Source organism: Aphelocoma coerulescens, chromosome 1 (assembly GCF_041296385.1).
Source record: "Aphelocoma coerulescens isolate FSJ_1873_10779 chromosome 1, UR_Acoe_1.0, whole genome shotgun sequence".
Lineage (NCBI taxonomy): Eukaryota > Metazoa > Chordata > Aves > Passeriformes > Corvidae > Aphelocoma > Aphelocoma coerulescens.
In genome coordinates this window covers 14,368,124-14,391,587 of record NC_091013.1, presented here as the reverse complement: position 1 = coordinate 14,391,587, position 23,464 = coordinate 14,368,124, and the positions used below count along the sequence as shown (strand labels likewise).

The following is a 23,464-nucleotide window of genomic DNA, read 5'->3' as shown; positions in this document are numbered from 1 at the left end:
AAGCAGATACTTTCACCAAGTCCATATTCTTTTCAGTTACAAGGCTATCCCTAAATTATACTTTAATTCCAGTGCCTTGTGTGTCCTCTTCCTCAATGAGTACCCTGCTAGCCTGGGTACTGTTCAAAATGTCACAAAAAGATGGCTCATGCCCCAGTATTTCACCCAGTGATCAGGTAAAGTATTTAATGAAGTTTGTTTGAGGTGGAGAAAAGAATGGAGTGAAAATAAAGTCTGGCTACAGAAGCAGCTCTCTTTGTTGGAGGTGGCAAGTTGTACAGACTCACAATCCTTGTGTTGAAAATTTCTCCCTCAGAGAACCTGCTGAGCAATCTTGAATTGTGAAATCATTTACAGGGCAATATTACTAGAAAAGGGCACATTGACATGTGTAGCGTGAATTTAGCAGAATTTTACTTAACTGCATGTAATCAAGTTACTGTGTGGTGCTTGCAGTAGGTGCAGCAGTGTGGTTCAGAGGTTGGTCTGAAGTCCCCAGGCCAGGGCACTGCTGTGACTCCAACCCAGGAGCTGGGCTCTCCACAGGGAGCTGCCCAAGAAGCTCAGCAACCAGCCTGCAGGATTTTCCATCAGCTCTGGGATGGCTAGCCTAAGTCATGTCAGGTGCTGAAGTAAGTCAAACCTTCATAACAGGTCTTCAGGGATTCCTTCAGCTTTTTGGTGTACCAATCAATTTTTAATGGGGTTTATTGCTATTACAGGAAAAAGAGGTGTATGTATGTAGCTGTGATGTAAACGAGCAATGGCAGAGCTCCAGTACAGCTGTGCCATGTGAGGGGGCAGAGAGAACTGTGCTGGCACCAATTATCATATATTTTTTATATATATCCCTTATATATATATCCCTTCCCTCTTACCTGTGTGCTGGTGCTTTATGTGAGCCATAAATAGGATACCCTAAATTGCATCTTTTCTGGAGATCTTTGCAGCTGTTGAAAGAAGCAGCTTTATCATTCTCATAGATCTCTGAATGGATAGTTAGTTTCATAGAACCATAGAATGGTTTGGATTGGAAGGGATGCTATAGATTATTTAGTTTCAACACCCTTCCCGCAGGCAGGGACACCTTGCACTAGACCAAGTTGCTCAGAGCCCCATTGTGATGATCCATCCTTAAGGGCAAGGCCAGCCTGGCCTTGAGCACTTTTAGGGATGGGGCATCCACAGCTTTTCTGGACAACCTGTTCAGTGCCTCATCTCCCTCACAGTAAAGAATTTTCTCCTAACAGCTGATAAATCTATCCTTTTTCAGTCTAAAGCCAGTCTCCTTGTCCTATCACTATATGTTCTTGTAAAATGTCCCTCTCCAACTTTCTTGTAGGCCCCTTTTCCTTTGTCTTACCTTCCCATATCTGTGCAGTATGGGACTATTAATTGAGAAGAACTGTAATTCATATAGCACATGAAGAATTTTCTTTAGAGATGGATGGAGGCACTAGATCCCTTTTCTGGTCTTACTCTGACTCTGAAAAATTAGAGAAGTTACAATAATTTGTCTTGAACTAGTGCCTCTAGCAATAGAGGCAAAAGTTTTTCTGTACTTTTAATTTGATTCGTGACTCAATTCTGAATACAATTTTCAAACAGATCTAAAATTTGTGAAAGAGATCTTTTGCTTAGAATGTCAATTAATTTGTCCACCTATCTCATATTAAATCTGTCCTCTTTAATTGCTACCATGTCTGTTGATTAAAATATTGCAAGCTCACAGAATTTTACATGAGCAACCTACTTTATTCTCAGACAGGGCAGAAAGTACTTTAGTAAATATTCATAAGCACTGGTATAATTTTAACTGTCCCAGCAAACAAGCTCTCTATCACTTCCTTTGGGAATGTGTGTCACAATAAGGGTCATACTGGTTAAAAGTGAGCCTACACTTTCTGTAACAGGCATTTGGAAGTTAAAATAGAGTGTACTCCTCTGAAAGGTTACAACAACAAATACTCTGGTCTCATCAAAAGAGCAGAGAGGATTTTTAGGTTTTATTTGTGTGCTGGATTTTGCTCCATGTGTAGAGATTAACTTCTCTGAGCCTCAGTGAACTTTTTTGTGAAACTGCAAGGAAAATCATCCCAAGACCTGCACTGTAGTAACTTTATAGGCAAAAAGTGACAGTTTTTAAGCGAAGTGAAGATCACCAAATGATTTGAAGTTTGCATAGTTAGCCCAAAATGTAAAATAATCATCCCCCAAATAGGTAAACGAATTCAGATAAATTTCTATTTTATTTTGTTTCAAAAAACAAACTAAAACACACTGCCCTTCAAACATGCAACAACAAACCCCCTCAACCTCTCCACTTGTTGCCCACCCCCCATTAAAAAACATTCAAGGGGAACCTCCCTTTTGTTTAATGCTGTGTGGATTCTGTTGTGGTTACAATCTGGAATTATTACTGTCTCATCAGACAGCTTGGTTTTAGCGTGTGTCAGCCTTTTCCTTCCCAAATTAAAACAATCCTCAATTAATTATGAGATATTTCCTGCAACTGTCGTCTGCCTTCATTACTTATACCTGACACAAACATTTCTGAATTCTTGTTGATATTATTGTCTTTCAATAAGTCACCTTTTTGAGACACAGCCTTTAGAAATTACAGTCTTTCATTCACTACCAGTTTGAGAGAGTTTCCCCAACTCAAATGTAAGAACAAACATCGCTGTGTGAGAACAAGAAGTACAAATTGTAATGCACAATTGGTGTGAGATGGTGATCTATTTAGCTAAGGCTTTTTACCTAAGGCTTTTGATTGAAATAAAATCTTTAACCTTTTAATCTGTGAGATTTGCATAAATGATGCAGAAGTTGCTACAGCTGGATACTCTTCAGCTCTGCTGAAATATCTGAGGCAGATTGTTGTGAGGTTTCTGGAGTTTGAGTCATTTACCAAAACAATGAGAGTTGAGTGCTTTTAGGGTGCTCCACTGGCCATTGAGTGAGAAAATTCCACATTGTCAAAAACTTATTAAGGGAAAAATCTGAACTTTCTGGCATTTCTTAGGTTGAAATGAATTTTTAATGATCCTAAACATTATCTTAAAATGGTGTGGTTATCTAAGCAGAGCTAACTATTTTGGCTTTTGTAACATGTACTGTCTTATAAATGTACATTATTCATGCTAAAAAAGCTTTTTCAGATATGTTTTATGATTATTGTGGGCATTTAGGTACACTATAGAATATATCTGTGTACTAAAAGAGGGAAATACACCCAGTGTGAGAGATGCAGCAATGCATCTTGAGCTGAAGGCTTTGTGTGGGTGGGCTTGGTTAGAGGCAAAACTGAAGTTATGTCTCAAGCAAATGCTGCTGTCAAGACAGTGTGCCCACGAAGTGTGTTTCCAAGCTGTTATGATTCAGAAGAGGGAACTGTGTCTCTGAGTGAAGCTAATGGAGTGACACCGTAGCAACAGCTGCATTGCCCCACACTTATGGCAATGGGAGATTGCAGAAATGGGATTGTTAGAGATGGGGGAGTTGTTGGATAGTCCATAACAGCATCTTCGGTTGCAAAGAAGCAATTTTCCTAACTATGGAGAAGTCTGTGGCCTGCCAAAAATGTTATCTATATCCCAGTGGGGAGCAAATAACATTTGAATATCCATAGCTTTGAAGCAATGACTATCCTTGAAAAATATGTCATGTATAAAAGAAGATGAGAATAATATGTTTAGGCCATTTTTGGACTTGTTTTGCGACTGCTGGAAGTTGCATTGCATATTTCAGAATGCACCTTTAGCTCATACAGCCACTGTTGAACATGGAGAGAGATCAATCTAGGCTGGATAAATCCTTCAGTCAGGTGCCCAGAGTTTTAGAAAAGGGGCATGGATGTCCTGGGAATTTTAAACAATCTCTTCCCGGATCTCTCAGACTCAATTCTTATAAGATTTTTGTTACTGAGACTTCACTTTTGGTATTTCAATTATCCATCTGACAAAATAGGAACAGTAATACTTTAATAATTTTGTGAGTAGTAGAAGTTTTCAAAGCATATTGATAACTTCTAATGAAATATACAAATATGAGATAATGAGAGTGTATATGGGATGGACTGTTACCTATTCTGTTACCATTTATGTGCCCTACTAATGAGGGGAGATAACATTCACTTTGATCTACAAAAGAAAAACCAGTTAATCTCTGGATAGAGCTTTGATGCAACTATTATTATAACACAGTTCTTGCCACTTCTAAGGAAAATGAAAGCTGCCTTTTGGAAAAAAAACATTACCTAAAAATGACATACTAGATGATGAACCTGTTATAAGTAATCCCTAGAAGATGGTTATCATGGGGCAAATATATATTAAGTGGCTGCAATCATACAGATTCTCCTGTGTGATTGGGATTTATCAATTTGGCCATCACTCATTAATTTTTAAGGTGAAATTTCTGCCATTCAGGTAAAATGTTTGTAGAGATATTTCTGTGAGTGCTTTGTGGTACATCATATGTGTTTACATGTCTGATAAAAATATGCCTGATTTAACAGGACTCTTGCCAACTACCTTGTGTGGAGGATGGTTTATTCAAGGTTATTCAACCTCAGTAGACGTTTTCAGTATCGGTGGCTGGAATTTTCTCGGGTAAGTTATGCTTCCATAGCATTTACAATGGTCGTAGTGTTGACACTATTGGTTTCCTTTATAGTTGCTTATACCTTTGCAAAACACAAAATGTTTTCCATGCTGGATGAATTTTCTAAATAAACTTTTTTCTTATTAAAGACTCCCTCTAAAACAATAGACATACATATTTTTGTATGTGACACTAAGACATTTATATGACACTAAGAAAAAAAAAGTCTTTTAGGTGATGTTAAAGAGGTTTTGAAATCTCCCCTTTAAAAACCTTGGTCTTCTTTTGCAGCAACTTGAAAGTTGGAATGTTTTTGAATTAGGTTATGTGGGCTGTGACCTGCAGGCCAAATCCTTTTGGCCAAAATCTAAACTTTTTGAGAAAACCTACTGCTTGCTCTTGTGTGAATACAGCTCTAGTAAAACAGAAGTCTAGGATTTCACTTTTTAAAAGCTTGCTCAAAGCTCTCCCATGCTCTGATGCCAGCATTACATGAGCTCTAGCACATCAATACACCAGCCATTTCCACAGAGAAGATGATCAGGTACCTTCCAGCTTGGCATTACAGAAGAACCAGGAAACCGCTTCAAGCTGTGAGAGCAGAACTAAATTATCTGCAGAGTACTATGGGCATTTAGATAAAACATACATTTGATTAGGTGAACCCTGAATAGAAAGCCACCTTGGTAATCCTGGAGGCAGTGTGAGGGCTCCTTAAATAAAGGGTTAAACTGAAATTGAATGGTGCTTTGTCTTGTGTCTAAGCCACTTTGGATGGTGAACTTTATTTGCTATTATGAAAACTGGCTGACAGCAGGAGGCTGGCATGGTGCTGGGAGTGATGGGGTGCAGGAGGTGTGTGTGTTCTGTGCTCCCTGGTGAGGCATGCAGGTGACTAATTATAGAACCTATACTGTTTTTCCTTGAGTAATCCTAGCATAGTTCTGAGTTGATCACATACCTAAAAATAAACTCCAGTAGCTTGATGGAAACTACACAGGAAAGGCAGCTTCTTATACTTCTGAGATCATATTCAAAATAGTCTTGTTAAAGATGCTGTTATCTTCATGTAAAATATGAGAAACTGGCTGTAAGAACCACAGTGACAAGTTTGTAGGTATCCCCTTCTGGGACATTCCATGTAGTTAGGTAAAATGATGTTGGCTATCAGCCAGCCTGCAGCATGATACTGAGTTACATTGAGTTATATAATGGCCAGAAAAAATCCTGAAAGGAAATATTAAGCTTTGGATAGTGTGCATTTTAAGATGGTAATGGACTACTGTCACTTCTCTGGGACACAGAAGCTTAGGGAGAAATCTAACTCAAAGTGATTCAGTGCTTATTAATAATCTCATCAAGGCTGTCACAGAATTACAGAATGGGTCTGGTTGGAAGGGACCAAAGTGTGGTTATCTGGTTCAACCTCCCTGCTCAAGCAGGGCCATCCCCAGAGCACATGGCAGCGGATTGCTTCATCCTTGTTTCCCTCCACTGGATCTGCTCCGGGAACTCAGTGTACTTCTTCTCCTGAGGAGCCCAGAACTGAACACAGCACTCCAAACACACCTCATTGGGGCTGAGTAGCAGGGCAGGATCCCCTCCCTGACCTGCTGGCAATGCTGTTCCTAATGCACCCCAGGATTCATTGGTGTTCCTGGCCCCCAGGGCACTGCTGGCTCGTGGACAGCTCGTTGTCCACCAGGAGCCCCAGGTCCCTCTCCTCAGAGCTGCTTTCCAGCAGGTCGGCCCCCAGCCTGTGCTGGTGCCTGGGGTTGTTCTTGCCCAGGTGCAGGACCCTGCATTTGCCCCGGCTGAGTTTCAGAGCGTTCCTCTGCCCATCTCTCCAGCCTGTCAAGGCCCTTCTGAAGGGCTGCACAGCTCTCGGGGGTATCGGCCACTCCTCCCAGCTTTGTGCCATCAGTGAACTTGCTGAGGAGGCCTCTGCCCCTTCCTCCAAGTCATTGATGAATAAGTTAAACGATACTGGCCATGTAAATGGCTGTGAAAGCTTACAGCACAGTAAAAGCAGTGAATCAGCAACTCATTCCTATTATCTGCCCCTGGGACCTGGAGATGGAGAGTTAGTTAAGTGAAGTAAACAGCAGTTGCTAATAGTTAATAGGTAAAGTTAAGTGAAGTAAACAGCTCAGTGGAACAGATTTCACAGGTCAATAGAAAGGACATGAGGAATGGTGTCCAAGGCACTGGACTATTCTGTTGTTGAATAGATTTGTCCAGTCAGAGGATGGAGAACTAGAGGCACTTCAGTATCATAAAAAGGACTCACCAACCCCTTGCCAGATAAGCAAATAAAGCATTGAATTCCTGATAAAGAGATATGACTGTGAGATAAATCAGTGACACTTTAAGGAAAGAATGTATTTTATACAGTCATTGTTTCATTAATTCAGTCAGCCTCAACCATCATAAACACAGTATTTTTTTTACCAGGTTCTCATTTTCTTTTGGTAGCTTTTATACCTTATATGTAGAAATCTTGGCATCAGGGCCGCAAAATCTTTGCACAGAGAAGGAAAAATACATGATGAAGCTGTAAAAAAACTTCAGGTTTAGAAATAGGACAAACCTGCTGACTCTAAAGAAAGTGCTTTGAGTACCACATCAGCAACTATCAGCAGCTCCTCTGCAGTGGCACTTTGAGACCTTGTAAATTTGCAGTGGCACCTGGGGAAGAGGTCGGTTAATTGTGTCGTGAAGTTCTGAATTGACTGGGAGGGCTTGAAACCTGCTATTTATAGTCACTGTTACTACCTGAAGTACTGTGTTTTAGAGTGGTACATTAATATTAGGAGGACCATTTGAGGGAGTTCTTGTTGGCTGTTGTAACATAAATATCAATAAACCAGCTGTGAGATATAATCTATTCCTCTCAGCTCTATTTTTATTGGTCTCACAGCCTGTGCTGCCTTTATATCCTCCTTACAGTCAAGCCTCCCTCAAAATAATGATAATTATTATGTTGTAGTAATAGTATGTCACAGTCTAAAAGCCAGCTCTGTCTCCTGACTATTTCTATGGCTGATGCATACTCAGAGCTTTTGGAAGGAATTTCAAGCTCTGATGACTAATGCCATAACTCCCCTTCTTCCCCCTGCATCAGGAAAAAGATCCATTGCAGATTTACTCTGACCCCAGAGAGAAATTTTCTTCTCTTTTTTTCTTATCTTTTTTTTGAGTGCTGTGTTTTGTATAAAGGTTGAAGAATTTGGAAAAGGAGTTGATTGTCAAATTTGCCTCTGTTTAGAAAAAATATCACCTTATTATGTATTGGTTTGACTAATAGGGTTTTCTTATAGAAGCAGTGTACTCTCTGCCATCGAAAATCTATTACTGCACATACAGTATTAATAAAAAACATTTGGAAATGCAATTCGCTGGTGTATTTAAGTGTGAGTCATTGATTATGCTTAATTACAGACAATATGATAGGGAAAATCAATCTTTGAATGACCAAAATATCTCACCTTCAATAGCTGAGGGTTAAGCTGCTCTGGAATTTTCCTATTGGAAAAAGACAAATCCAAACCCTTCAGTTTTGCTGGATATTTAATCTTGTGCTCAAAGGAAGAGAATAATGGGGAAAAGAAGGGGTTCAGAAACTGCAAAATTGGTGCTTAAGAGGCTTGTATAATCTGTGAGAGGCCAAAATCCCTATCCCACCTGATCTGGTCTGATGCTGACTATCCTCTGCCTTTACACAGCTGACAGGTGTTAACTGTTAGACTGGGATTGTGTTTGTTCTCTGTGGAAAAGCTTAAGAAGTTCCTTAAGTGGCAAGAGAACACTTTGAACCTTGAAAATAAGTTTCTTAGGTCAGCACTGCTTATGGCTCACATGGACCCATCTTGTATCTTGTTGTGTGTAGGGTTTTTTTAGATGAACTACATCTTGATGAGCAATGTAATGTTAGCTGGGTAAGCACCCACAGTAACAGCATTCTTCCTGTGAGAAACAGAAACCAAGAAAGCAAATGCTCTTGAGTTCTGTTTTGCCTTATTCCTTGGTGTGTTGACCATTCTTGACTGTTTCTTTTGAAGCTCATTTATGGTGACATCGTCAGAGCCTTTTTAGTCTTTAGTAAATCTTTAGTAAAATACATCAGTTGTTCTACCAACGTCTTTCTACTGCAACATAGAATGATTTTTTTAATTTTTGGGGGGGTGGGGGGACAAACATATTCAGTGTTCTTGATGATTCAAACCTCTTTTCTCCTGAAAATGCTCTGTTTGGGAAAGGAACTGAAAGCAACTATTTGACACAAACTATGGTAAAAGTAGCTGGACAAGTAAATGACAAGAAGGTGTGGACATATCCCTACCTGTGTAAGATGTCATTAGTTTGTGGCAATGGAGGGCTCTGTGGGAGGTGTTTCATAAGGACTAACCCAATTTTCATGAGGACAATCTCCCTAGGCCTCTCACCCTGTCAGAGGAGAGGCAAATGTTTTCAGGAGCTATCTCACAGCAGGGTTTTTTAGAGGAAATTATCTCTCTACTTAACACAGAAAGAACACCAAGAGTAGTCCAAAGTTAGCACTGACCCTCTAAGCCTAGTCTCTCTAAGTCACTGTTACCATTGTACTGTTCTTAAGTTTAAAATCTTACAGCTATTTTGTGGTGTTCAAAGTACTTGTCATAGCATTGGATGAAAATAGAAATAGCTGTAGAGTATCATTATTGTTTCCTTTGGTGGCTATTTGACAAATATGCTTTGGCCTATACTGAATGTGGGTTCTTCTTCAAGAGTATGATGTTATGGCCTAAGACCTGTCCCTGTCAACAGGTGATCCATGGGACTACAACTTTGCTGCCTCAGTGGGATAAATGTGTGGACCTTGTAGAAAATGCCCTCCCCTACGTTGTGGGTAAGATGTTTGTGAAAGCCCATTTTCAAGAAGACAAGAAAGAGATGGTGAGTCCTCTTTAGTCTCTGTCTGGAAGTTTCCTCCTCACAAATTGCCTCTGATGTTAGAAAATGTTTAGAAAGAGATAAGATTCTTAAAAATGTTTTAATTGAATAAACAAACAAAAAACCCAAACCAAAACAAAAAAGAAAAACAAACACACAAGGAGAAAATTGAATGAATTTAAAGAATTGTTACCTTTCTGCCCATTTGGGCATTGCCCCTTCTTTCTATCTGCAGTCCTTCAGATAAATAAGCGGCCAGTTCAAAACCAAGTTGAATGCTGTTAATTAATATATGAAAATAGTGACAGGCAGGCTGTGCAGGAACAGAGTGAGGGGTATTGATGAGAAATGGTGCAGTATAGCTAGTATAATTCATGATAGTAAAGTTTTTACTGACTAGTCAAAAAATTGGTTGAGATTTCTCTGCTTTAGGACTACTCTTTGAAAGCTGTGACTCCTACACCTGTAATCTAAGCAAGAAACATGTAACTGATGTCTGACCCAAATTAAGGGAAGCTTAGAGCCGCATAGCGAGAGTTTATATCTGTGTTTCAAATCTTTTCTGCTGAACAGTGAAAGGAAATATTTTTCCATACCATTCAGTCCAGAGAGATGTTAATCCTCATTCTAAAATTTCAACAATAGCTATGTTATCACTTCTCTCAAAAACATATACAAATAATTAATTACCCTTCACAATAATTTATGACTTAGTTTCAGTTCATGTTTTTCTTATAAGGTTTTCCAATATCTGCTTTTACAGCCATTGATTTTTCCAACAATAATCAGTTTTAAATTAACTCACTTAGTCATTGAACTTAGCACTCCATGCAGGAAGGGCACAACTGTTTAGGAAATATGAAATAGCACCCTGTGCTGGGAGCAAGAGCTCTGTGAAAGCCCTGCAATGCCCTGGCTCAGTAGCCTGAGTTTCTCTGTTTTATTTTATCTACTTTGACTGCTTTCTCAGGGAAAGATTCCATTTTAGAAAGCACACACTTATTTGGCTTGTCCAAATCTTTGTAGTCTCTTTCCCTCTTAGGTTCTGCATTTCTTTTCTGCCTTCACCTAGAGTTTCCTCTCTGAGATCCAGCATTTCAATCCCCTTCTTCTTGATCCAGTTTGTAATGTGCTATTTGGCCATTTTGTGGCAAAAATATGCCAGGCATATGCAGTGTGTTATCCTGCACAGGATAAGTGGGAAGAGTAGGAGTATAAGAAGTGTACACTTTATGGAGGGGATGGACATATTTTCATATTTGTATATTTGAGGAAAAATTATGAGAAGCAGATAGAGCAGAGAATGGTTTCTATTGAAATGTGACCTAATTAGAATGTTTCTTAGTGTGCACGTTCCTTGTAGACCAAAGCTTTGGAAAATTATCAAGTCTGAATTCACAGTAGCATCCATAGTAAGAAATGCATATAAAATTCATAGTGTAGGTCACAACATTCAGTCTTAAAAAATGAACAGCCCATGGAGATAAAATTACATACAGGTGAAATTCATTGCATTTCATTTAGAAGTGTGCTTTTCAAGTTAATAGTTTGTGGTGTTATCATTTTCATTCCACTGGTTTTCAGTTCTATTTCTCTTTTTTAAACAGTAAGAAAGCATGTGAGTAAAGCACTCTTATTTGTACAGGTTTTTTTTTTTTTCCTTTTTTTTTTTTTAGCTTATGGCATATATCTGTCTATGATAAGCAAATCCTGAGTTACGGATAATATGGATTCTTTCCCCCCCATGTTTTGTGATTGATGTTTCATACCTTAGATACTTCTCTTCTTTTATCAAGAAAGACATTATTTGTGTCTAAATATAGCACTGCTTCTCACTCAGAGTGCCTGCAGTGTTTCTTACAGATACGCCTGAGCAGTTTCAGTAATAACTTTGATAGCAGGAATAGGTTTCTCCCCCTGCCCCCTGCAGCCACAGCTGCTGCATGAAGCCTAAGTATACACCAGGGCCCAGCTGCAGAGCTTGTGTTTGAACTTGTAACCTCCAAATACAGGGAGTTCACCTCATTAGTGCACAAAGTTAATTGAGTCAGTGCTCTGTCATCAATATCTTTAAGTTACCCTATTTCCTGGGATGCAGTTTACTGTGAATGTTCACTCTTTAGTCATATTTAATGCTAGACCTGCTCTAGTTGACCCAGGAGCCTCTAAAAATAAGAAAATGTTTTTTGAAAAGGGTAGGAAAAAATTAATAATCCAGGGAACTTTGCTACGTTTTTTCTGACTGCACCACAAATAAAGGACAATTCCAGATTAAAATACAGATCTGATACATTAATGACAATTTACCTAAAAGTAATGTTAGTTTTGAGAGTTTAGTCCCCACTTTTAATGACATTTCAGATCTACTAAATTTATAGAATAAGATTATATAAATCTCTGCTTCTTGACATTTTCATTATTTTTAAATGTAACATAATTGATAGCACAAAGTTCCAATAAGTCTTCATCTAATGGGTATCTGTCATGTCTTGTGCTGTCTTAACTCTTGTTTGTGCTAAAAGACTCAGGCAATGGCTGGATCCCCCTCATTACCTCACTCTCACAGTATTCCCCATGGCTATCTGTCATGGGGCTCATCTGCTGGTGCAAATAGTGGCAGCTGGTTGCGTACGCCTTTCTGGGCTGCCAGACAGATCCATAGGAATGAGGGCTCTTTAGACTCATATAATCCACATCTTAGCCATTAGATTTCTTATTTTCTGTAATTTCAGGATTTTCTTACTGTGCATACTCACTGAGCAGTCTATTTTTTTTTTTTTTTTTTTTTGCTTGAGATGTGGTCTTGGCTTTGCAGAGGTGTCTGAAGAAGCAGCCAAGCTGAAGTGGTTGTGGGTTTTCCCAGTTTTGCACAGATCCCAGCTGTCACTGGTGGTCCAGGACCACAGAAGCAGTTAAGGCTGCTCAGTGGTGTGAGCCAGGGCCTCCACCCCTGCAGTAAAGGGTAGCAATGCTTCACAAATGCAGCTAAATACAGGCTAAATATTTGGATACTGCTTTGTATTTGGATCATGGTGCTGTCAGCCCAAATTCAGTTCTTTGGCAGTATTAATAAGGCATGTCTCAGTCTCATATAAACCAAACCAGGCCACAGACTGTCTCTCTGCAGAAAAGGCTTTATTTGTGCAAATGCCTTTTGGCTGGCTCCTTCTGCATGGGCCAGTGATCTAGAACTGGAGGGTCAGAAATCTCCCCAAAGGACTGCAAATCTCTCAGTGATTTATGATTTACGATTTCAAGATGGGTATTCTCACAAATATGGCATGAAATGATCAGCAGTGAACAGGGTCTGTGCTACACCAGAAGGGAAAGAAGATGGAAAGAAACTTACCCTCAGAAGAAGTGTCTCAGTATCAGAGAAAGCAGAAATTAGCCTTCAAGAAAGGACAGCTGATACCACCTGATTTGAAATCATTCGTGGTCTAACCAAGTCTATCACTCCTATGTACACCAAATCTTTTCTTACAATGATTCTGCTATGATATATCTTACTGGGGAGGGATTTACTAAATGTTTTGCAGATGGAGGAGTTGATTGAAGGAATTCGCTGGGCTTTTATTGACATGCTAGAAAAGGAAAATGACTGGATGGACTCTGAAACAAAAAGAAAAGCTCATGAGAAGGTAATAAATATAAATGTTGAATGAGTAAAATCCTGTTAAAATAAAATTTGACTTGAGTGGTAACAGTATGTCATGGACTTCACTTGCAGTTCCAGCTACCTACTCATCATTTTGTTAGAGAAGGGACACATGCCACATTTGTTTTTCTGGAAGCCGAGCCATCTGAGCTCCTGCTTCTTTGCAGAAGTTATTTTTATTACCTTGTTCTTCTTCACTTCTCTCCACCTTTCCCTATCTAGCTCTGGCTGATGTAGACTATGAGCTTATTTCATATTTGGCTTTTCTTGACAAAGTTTTCACCTTGACTAGGATCTCAGGGACCCACGAATCTACAGACAGAAAACAGTGTCTAAAACACCTGTGACAGCTCTGGGTGTTTGCTGTGAAGATGGAGGATCCAGCTAGAAGGGAATGTGAGAATAATTCAGGTTTCATAGTTTTTCCAGTGTTGTGGTGGGAGGCCTAACTTGAGAGCTGTCTTTTGAGAGTGTAATGGTGATCCCAGCTGAACATCCATTTCCTGACAGAATAATGCCAGTTATGAAGTGTGATAATCAAAGATGGCATTACTGGTCCTGATTGTTCTTAGATAAAGTCACGATAAAGGGCAAGAGGTAAAGGTGAAGGCAGGAGGATGTACTCAAAGCCTTTCCACTCTATTCCCATTTTTACAGCATGTGGTGAGTGGAAAGGAAGGCTGTCCAGATGCAGAGCTCTGTCCCCAGAGCAGCAATTGGAGGGGGCATATAAAAAGACAAGTGGAGAGTGTTGTGTAGGTCTGTGTGCTTATTTGTTGAGGCAATTGGGTATCAGTGAATCAGTAAGCACCCTCTTTGAATAAACTGACAGGCAAGTGCAGCTGAACTGTTCCTGCTCTCTGTGCTTGAATAAAAATAGCAGTGTTTTGATTTAAAAGCAAATATGGCCTTCAAAGTTTTTTAGTAATTCTAATGAAAAAGCTGTTGAGCTATTTTGTCATTGGAAAGATTTAAATTCCATGTGCAGTCCATTTACATTTTATACAGCAGTGCTCTTCATATATGCAGAAATGAAATAGAGCTGCATAAATGCACCAATAAACTCTATAGCAAGAGAACAGTAGTAAAATGACATTTATTTCCTGCTAACCTGATGGTAAAATGGGCTGCAGTTATTACTTCTTATTGGCTGTTACACTTTTTTTTTTCCTAGAAATACCATTAGAAATATAATTATCTGTAATTTAGATATTTGTTAAAATTGATGCAAAATAAGAGCAGGAAGATTTTCTAATGATTTCCTTAATAAAGATATTTCTATATAACAACCTGCTTAGTGATTTTGTTCAGAATTTGCTACCTGCCTTTCAGCAGGGAAACAATACAAACATTGCCAAAATTCCCTAAAAAAGCTCTCCCTTTCCTGTTTTAAGGAGGGTTTTCATCAGAAGGTAGGCTGTTTCCCTCTGTTGACACATTTTGGAAGCATATGCCACTTTGCTCCCAATTTAGACATGTAATTGAAGGTTCTGAAATTAGTGAGGTGAGTCTGGGCTGAACAATGCATGACAAACTAAATTCCATAAGTACAACAAAAATAATGCTACAAGCCATAGTACTATCAAATGAATAGCCAGTGGTTTAAAATCATTCTCACTGAACTGAAAAACCATTTCATAGTTTGCTGACATAGGAACCAGGTCAAACTTGTAGGAGACAAGTGTTATGTAATGCCTTAGATACTGCAGCAACAATTATGTGATAGGACTTATGACTACAAGTTTAAGTTCAGATTCACAGAAATAGCTACTTGGCTGGAAGGAAAGAGTCTAGAAAGACATTTGGTAGATTTCCAGACATGGAGTGTATGCATATTTACTAAATATTATTTATTGTTAATGATATTCAATTTGTCCTGGAACTCTTGGATGAGCATGTTTTTAGTTCAAGAAACAGATTCATTACATATAGGGTCAGAAAATTCACTGGGGAAATAGAAGGTTTATAATACAACAGAACCTTCAAAATCTGTTACTCTGTTCAATTAAATCTCATGAGCCTAGCACTTTCTGCTGTTACTTTTTCAATACTTAGGCTTTAATAAAGCAGCACAGACAGCATGAATTCTATAAGGGAGATTGAAAACCCCCTAGTATTAGTTTATTATAGAAATTGGTAGAAGTTGCATTCCTTTGTCAATAAATGTCATCCACATGCTGGACTCTTCACCCAGGATGGAAAAACACCAGGAACCAAGTATAAATTGGAAGAGAGAGGGTGCAGGGCAGCTGTGTTCAGCGTTGGTGTGGCCTCACCTGGAGTGCTGTGTGTTGTTCTGGGCCCCTACACTTAAAAAGAATCTGGAGATCCCTTAAGGCATCCAAGGGAGGGCAACAAGACCGGTGAAAGGGCTGGAAGGAGTGTCCTGTGAGGAACAGCTAGGGACTTTGAGGCTGTCTGGAGAAAATGAGGCTGAGGGGCCACCTCTACAGCTTCCTAAAGTGGGGAAGTGGAGAGGGACGTGCTGATCTCATCTCCCTGGATCCAGTGACAGCATATGTGGGAGCAGTTAAAAGCTACTTCATCAGGGGAGGTTGGACTGGACATTAGGAAGCATTTCCTTACTGAGTGGGTGGTCAAACACTGGAACAGGCTTCCTGGAGAGGTGGTCAATGGCCCAAACTTGTGTTTAAGAGGCACTTGGACAATGCCCTTAACAATGTGCTTTAACTTTTGGTCACTCTGAGGTCATCTGGCCATTGGATAAAATACTCCTTGTAGGTCCCTTCCAACCAAAATGTTCTAATTCTATTCTATCAATTAAGTAAAGAAAGGAAGCTATTAGTTAGGTAAAGGATGTTTTGGTCTTCTATGTTTTCATCAGTAACTGCCGCATTGTCCCTTATAGTAGTGCAGATTGGAGCTTCTGCCCTAAGTTCCATGGCAGAACTGTATCCTACATGGAAATGACTGTGATTCAGCTATCTTGCTCTTCCTCTGTTTTTTTAATTGCATCGCATTCTTGAAATGTTCAGATGCTCTGAAAAGAAATTAATTGCAGAAACCTGATGGTGGTTTTGTTTTCTGGGCCTGCTCCATGTGATCCATTTAATTTGCCTTTAGTTTTCCTTTAATTGCAGGCATATTTGGGTCATTAACAAATTTTTTACTCATTTCCTGAAGGAAGAATAGGGTCAGTGTGGGATCTGGGTGTCTGGACAATGAGCATAGAGAGCCTTGTGGTGATTGTATCTTTAGATGACAACATTGTAATGTAAAGAACACGGCAGGTTTGAAAGAGAATTAATGGCAAATCCTCTCTCTGATTCAGGTACTCACTGTTTGGTGTGTTTTCTGTTTCATGTTTTCTGACTGATGCCCACCTTTCTTTTGTGCTTGGCTGAGCCCAAATTTGTATACCTTGCTGTCAGCCTGATGCTTTGCAATCAAAGGAACCATTGACCTCCAAAGGACTTACAAAAGACCCTCTGGTAGAAACTATTCTTGAATTTTGCTTTAGGCAGCTTGTCAGCTTTATCTAATCACTGTGTCTGTGACTCTTTGTGTCTGTCAGAAGGGACACTTCTAATTTGATGTTTAAAGGATCAAATCTACTACTCCATGTGACACAGGGAACAATTGTCTTGCAGCCTTGAAATGAGAATAATCTCTTTAGCCCTTGTATACTTTGGAGTTAAGCTTTGACACTCTTTTTGTAACAAAAGAATATAATGAGATAACATCTAATAATTTACCTCTCTCCTCCCTCCATTTCTTTCTTTCTGGGATCGAAAGATTAATTTAAACCAGACCATCTGAAAGCCAATCTTACCAAAAAAGTTTCTAACAGGGTTAGGTGACTCTGCCTTCACGTGCAGTTCTCACCTGGCTCTCTGGATGGAGCTCACGCAGCTTCCAAAGGAGCTCTGAGTCCGAGAGAAGCGCTCGGCTCTGTGCTGTGAGGTTTTTTTCTCTTGTCCTTGCTCCTCTGCTCTATTCAAGCCCTTCTTTATTGTACCGTATTTGACTATCATCTCAAATTTGCTTCAAGTATGTCTGCTAGCCCCCGAATTTTCAATGGGGTGCTCTGATAAACAAACAAACAAACACCTCAAAAAGGTTTCGGTTCTTGCCCTTTTAGTCTCTTTTTTGTAAGGGTCATTACATTTTGCCCTCATTTACAGAACAGAGAAATTATTCAACTGAGAGCAGCTCCAAGGGTGTGTCTGGCAACATTCTTCAAGTGCGTGTTCTGTGAGTTACCCATGGCCACATCACAACTTCTGAGCAGAACTGCAGGGGTGGGGGGAGAGAAGTGAGAGCCTTTTATTTCCCTTACAGCGAAGGCACAGATTGCAGCCAGCAATGGCAGCCAGACGGTATTGACAGCTGTGTTTTGGCATGGTGGGCCACAGGGGAAGGGGAGAACCCACAACTGAAACTTCACTGACATAACTTGTGTGATGAGGGCTCACTTCTTTAAAATGGTAATTTATTGCTTCTGCTCTTCAAAGGATTATTCAGTGGAATATCATCACTGACATGTTAAATTATTCCCACTCCTGGACAGGAACCATTATTTTATTAATCACTATTTTTCCTTCCTAAAATGCCCTTTGTGCTTGGGTTTAGCTGGAGGTTTGAAAAAAGATGTTTTTCTTAAAGTTTGCAATTCTCTTATAAAATATCCTGTTAGGCTATGGCAAAAGAATAACTTCCTATTTGGAAGTTGGGTTTTTTATTGGGGTTTTTTTGGGTTGTTTTTTTTTTTTGCTTTGCAGTACTATTTTTAAAGCATGGATGATAAGCCAAAAAAGAGCTTGTTTTTCCTCTAGTAAGATTTTTCTGTAACATTATTAACCTCCTTAAGTCATGGAGCACAAATCCCAAGGTCACTGTGCAATCATTTGGCTCCTGAACTTGCCTGCTGCTTTCCTTTATTTCTAAGGAAGTTGTATACGCAACTTTTGTTTTCTCCACATCTCTCTGAGTCTGAAGACTGAGTCAAGAGGAGCACAGGAAAATATCAGGACTGTGCCTAGCTATAGGTGGCTCTCTTGGGCAGTGTTAGGTACCTTTGTTTAGCCTACAGGGCTTATTCTGCTGCTTCAGAGAGCTCCAGCAAACCTCCCTAGGAAACACAGTGTAATTTGGGCCAATAGCCCTTAGGAAATCAAGAGCCATCTGTACAAACCCTGATTTAACAAAGTATAGGTACTTTAAAGGAGGTAGGTGTTCATGGGTTATCTTACTGTAGCCATTCACTTCCCAGCTGGAACTTGCTGGCCCTATCCAGCCCTGCAGTCAATTATCTGAGCCCCTGCCCCCTTTCCCAGTTCTCCATGGTCTCCCTCTCTTCCACATTTGGGGGATTTCACTACAGCCATGACAGCTGCACTGCTCAGAGCAGAGTCCAGTGTCTGCTTCGGACAGTGGCCAAACAGTAGCAGATGTTTAGAGATGAACCTAAGGACAGGGTAAGCATAAAGGGACACATTCCCACTATCCTTTCCTGGCTTCTACAAACTGCAGCTCGCTTGCTTCCTGAGCCAGAAGTGGTGTCTTTGTAGTTAGGCATATTTTCCTGCAGTGAGTTTGTCTAATGACTTTTTGAACCCATGACAATTTTTATCATCCCACAACTTCCCAAGAAATGAGTCCCACTGCCTCACTGTGCTCTGTGGATAAAAAGAATGTATTTTTGCTTGTCTGAAAAATGTCATCTTCTCCTATGTTAGGGTAGTGCAGAAATCAGAGAATCATCATTGCCTGTTCTCTTTTTGTGCTCACTCTTGCTTCTGCAAAGTATTGGCACCACAATACATGCTGGGAGAATGGAGCCTCCTGCTTTTCTTCATATAGCCTGTCCAAAACATGCACTAGATACAGTTCTGAAAAATAACATTTCATTGAGATCTGAGGCAAGCCCAGACAAAAAGGCTGAGCACCACAGCTTCAGGAGCTGAAATTAATCTTGCTTAATGCCAAGCTAGTTTTGCACAAAGATGACAAATCATCCAGTCTTGAAAGTGGTTACTGGGTGCTCTGCAAAAATTAAAAATGCCTTTTGAGTCTTGTGGGGTCTGCAGACCCGTCCTATGAAAACTAATGCAAAAATATGACAGAGGAACCAGCCCTGAGACTCAGTGCCTCTGATTCCAATGGGCTTTTTTCTGGAATGAAAGCCAGCACAAAACTGATAGAACAACACTTGGTAAAAGAGAGGGATGGAGTTTCAAAACTAAAGCTTGTAAGACACCTTTTACAGGTTCCTTTAAGATGACTTTATATCTTTGCTTCAAGGATGTCAGAGAACTTCACAAAGTGTAAGACTGCTTCAGAGCACTCATAGGAACTGCTAGACATACTTCAGAAGAGCTAAGAAAAGCGGGAGAAATTTCCAAAGGCTCTAATTGCAGTTCGACACTTCATTCCTGTTCAAAAGCCTATAGGCTTTTGCTGACTTCCTAATTTACTGGTTTTACCGCAAAGTTTGATTCAGATATTCTTGAAACAACCTTGCCATTTTTAAATTAGAAAGTGTACTTTTGTTGAATGCCAAGTAAACCTTAGCCACACTTCTCCTTTGTGGAAGTGAGCATTCTGAAATTAGGGTAGTGTCTGTCTGGATGCAAGAAATTCAAGGGCCTTGTTGCATTGTAGTAGTTGCATTGCAGGGAGCAATGAGCAAATCTCCTCAGAAGGTTGAAATGTGTTGAAGTTTGGAAAAGGCAGAGTCACATTTTAACTCTTTTCCAACATGTCTGCAATTCCCTTGTGCATTAAATATATCACTAGGGGTTTATCTTCCTGGTTTAACTCATCTCTCACAGAATCACAGGATGGGTCAGGCTGGGAGGGACCACAGGCTGGGTCACCTAGTCCAACCTCCCTGCTCAAGCAGGGTCATCCCAGAGCACATGGCACAAGGTTGTGTCCAGATGGTTCTTGAACATCTCCAGCCAGGGAGACTCCACACCCTCTCTGGGCATCTCTTCCAGTGTTTGGTCACCTCCAGAGTAAAGAAGTTCTTCCTCATGTTCAGGTGGAACTTCCTGTGCGTCAGTTTCTGCCTCTTGTCCTATTGCTTGGCAGCACCAAGAAGAGCCTCCTTCATCCTCTGACACTCTCCCTTCAGATACTTACAGGCATTGATGAGGTTCCCTCTCAGTCATCCCTGCTTGAGGCTGAACAGCCCAATCCTTTTACCATGTGCATGGACATGTGAAAAGAAGGGGACAACTCAGGAGGAAGCTGGAAGGAAAGTAGATGCTGCTCAGAAATTATGTAAGGGATTTGAAGTTTGCACTAACCTAGTTTGGAATTCAGCCAGGATTTTTAGGCTGCCACTCCTGCACCATTCCTGAGAGAGCTGTTTGGAAAATGCCAGTTTTTAGAGTAATATTTTCTCACCTGGAAGAAACAGAGAATGGTACTTTCCTTCTAGAGTAGAAGTGTTCCATGCTTTTCTCTGAATAAAAATAGGTCTTCACTTTCTGTCAGATTAACATCCACTTTTCTTTCTTATTAGTTTTACATCAAATATTTATTTCTCATCACAAACTTTAGTTTTTGAACTCTAAGAATAATCTATCACATCCTGAATTTAATTTAACCTTCACAGGAAGACTGGGCTTTCCTGATGAGTAACCACAGGAGATGTTCTTCTCCATTGGCCAGAGTTGAAACTAATAGCCATGGCATGTTTGCTTATCTCTTATCTCTGGGGTTAGATTGCTGCTGTCAGCTTCTCCCTTGTTATCTGGCTGCTGCTACTGCTCACTCAGTTGTGCAGGCATGTCAGTTCCATTAATAACCTGAGCACCATGCAAACAGATAGTGGAAAACAGGTGAAGGGAGAGGAAATTGTATTTAACCCTGATCTCACAGCTGTCATTTTTCAGACTCTGTCACGAATACATAAGGCCAGAATGGGTGCGTGACATCAAAACACTTGTGACAAATCTCATGCTTGAAGTAGGAGGGAGACAGATGGACAGACACCTGGAGATGCTGAGGGACCAGGGTGCATCTGAAGGTTTTATGGCAGAAACATAACATGAAAGCATTGCTCTGCTAAATGACAGAGCAGTTCTTCCAAAGAGCAAGAGATCCTCCACCACTCCTGGAAGACTTTGACAGTTTCAGCTTTAACTTTCACTATCTTTGTTTTAACAAGTAAACCTGTCTCCTGTAGAGATACAGTTACAAAGACAGTGTGGTCCCCCAGCTCAGCAGTAGCAGATATGGAGGTGCAGGAGAGCCATTCTCTGTGTGAAGGAGTTTACAAGGGCATGCTCGGGTATCTGCTTGGCACTCCCTCGCTCTTCCCAATGAAAGTGCATTTCCTGGCTGTGGTGATCTCTGTGTGCTGTAAATGCCCACTGAGAGGAGAGCTGCCTGCTGGCTGGGAGCAGGTGAGGAGCTTAGCAGGGCAGAGCCCTGGGCTGGGACCCCACCATGGACCCTCAGTCTTGGCACCAAGCTGTCCACAACCAGCAGCGTGAGCCAGCACCACTTCAACTTGCTCAGGTATTGTACCAGTCACTGGGATCTGAAGCAAAGTTGTGAAATTTTAAATGGCTTCAGGTACTGGTATTGCTGGAGGTTATTTGTGAAGGAGCCTTATCACAAGGAGTTTATGAGACTCAGAAATTTGTTCTTTTAGTGGCCTTTTAGAGGCCAGGATGCTGTGACTAAGAATAAAGGCTTCCTCAGCTGCCCTCATTTGTGAGGGAGCTGTGAGGTGTCTTGTGCTCAGTTTTCTGCATATGGGATAAGCTTCATCAATGTGAAAACACCTAAATATAATTTATTTAAAAATAAAAATATGTAAAAATTTGGAATAGAGAGGAATTTCATCTTGAGTAGAGCATTTTCTGAATGTAATTTTTCTATATTCTGCAGCCTATGTTTTTTGTCTATGTATGCATCCACTTTCCCCCATATATTACAAGGCATGGACAACTGATAGTGTCATGCTTACTGGTACAGTGCTGGGCAGGGTCCCTGTTCAAGGAAAAGGAATTTCTCCTCAGAGATAAAACATGCAAGTCATGAGTAGTAACACTGGAGTTTAAGTTCTCAGTCACTATTTCAGTTTGAGTAGTGTTAAAAGGAGTCTCTGCCATGTCTGGTTTCTGTTGCATCAAGACTGTGGCTGAAGCTCACTTGTGAAATGCAAAATGAAAAGGGAATTTTCCACATGCTATTCTTTATTAAAAAAAAAAAATGCTCAGCAACCTTTGCTTAACCTTGAAAATGTTAAATGACTATAAACTGATGCAAGCAGACGCTAAGGTCAGAAGTCCCTTTCTGGAACAGGTTATTCAGAGTTTTGCATAAAACTGGAAAAGAAATGCTGTGGTAAATCATATCCCATACAGTTATGATAGGGAGAGAGCTTCCTCTCCTTTTTCTGATCCCTGAGCCTGCCCCTCTCTCAGTGTCCAGTGCCAGAGATCTCAGCACACAGGGTGTTTTTAGGTCCCTGGGGACTTATATTTTGCTAGCATTGTGGGTTTTCTTAAGCCTGCTGCTTGCCCAGAGCTAAAGCAAAAACAGCAGAAGAGAGTTTTGGAAAGGTGGGTGTGTTTCTAGCAAGAGGTGGCATGAACATGGGAGTATGGGTTAACTGATGAGGTGTTCTGGGGGCGAGCGGTGAAATGGGCCCAGGAAGTAGTTTCTATAAAAAATGGAACATAATAATTTCTGCAGCTCACCAGTGTGACAAAAGACCAGTCAAAGGTGGCTTTTTTTTTTTTTTCTTTTTTGCTATTGCAAATCCTTAGGATCCCGGTGCAAAAGGTTTTTAGTAAAGATATCTAAGGTAATTTCAAAACACAAAGAGAATTTTGAGTTGGGGGAGTATGTTTGGTTGTTTGGTTTTCAGAGATAATTGTATTGGAAAACATGGAGTGTTGCCTGAAAATAAAGGCATTGAGGAGTATGGTCTTTTACAGTGCTAAGTGTGAGTACAAGCTTAGCTTGGCATGAGTCCTATCAAAGGCAGCTTAGCAGCACATACCATGGGGCATATATCTACATCTATATCTGTATCATCTATGTCTAATCCATACCAGCATGATACTAATGATAGTCTGTACCTTCAGAACACAACAATTGCTTCTGGTTTGTTTGAAGTGCAGCTGGAGGAGCTCCCAGCTGTCCACACACCCTGGTGCAGTCATGCCCCAAAGGATGCACAGGTGTGCAGAGGGGAATCCAGTGCAGAAAAACCCACACGGGAGCTGACCTTTCCTTGCTGGTGTGGTGCCATAGCTGAGTCATTTTGCATATCTGGGCATC

General features: G+C 40.4%; 1 protein-coding gene across 1 annotated transcript in view; it reads left to right on the top strand.

The window, feature by feature from the left end:
- The window catches only part of PHEX (phosphate regulating endopeptidase X-linked), a 97,160-nt gene that overhangs the window by 33,625 nt on the left and 40,071 nt on the right, over nt 1-23,464 (top strand). The window contains exons 10-12 of the mRNA XM_068999320.1: nt 4,520-4,613; nt 9,412-9,540; nt 13,077-13,178. Of these exons, the coding sequence (XP_068855421.1) occupies nt 4,520-4,613; nt 9,412-9,540; nt 13,077-13,178 (325 nt within the window). The remainder of the gene's footprint in view (nt 1-4,519; nt 4,614-9,411; nt 9,541-13,076; nt 13,179-23,464) is intronic.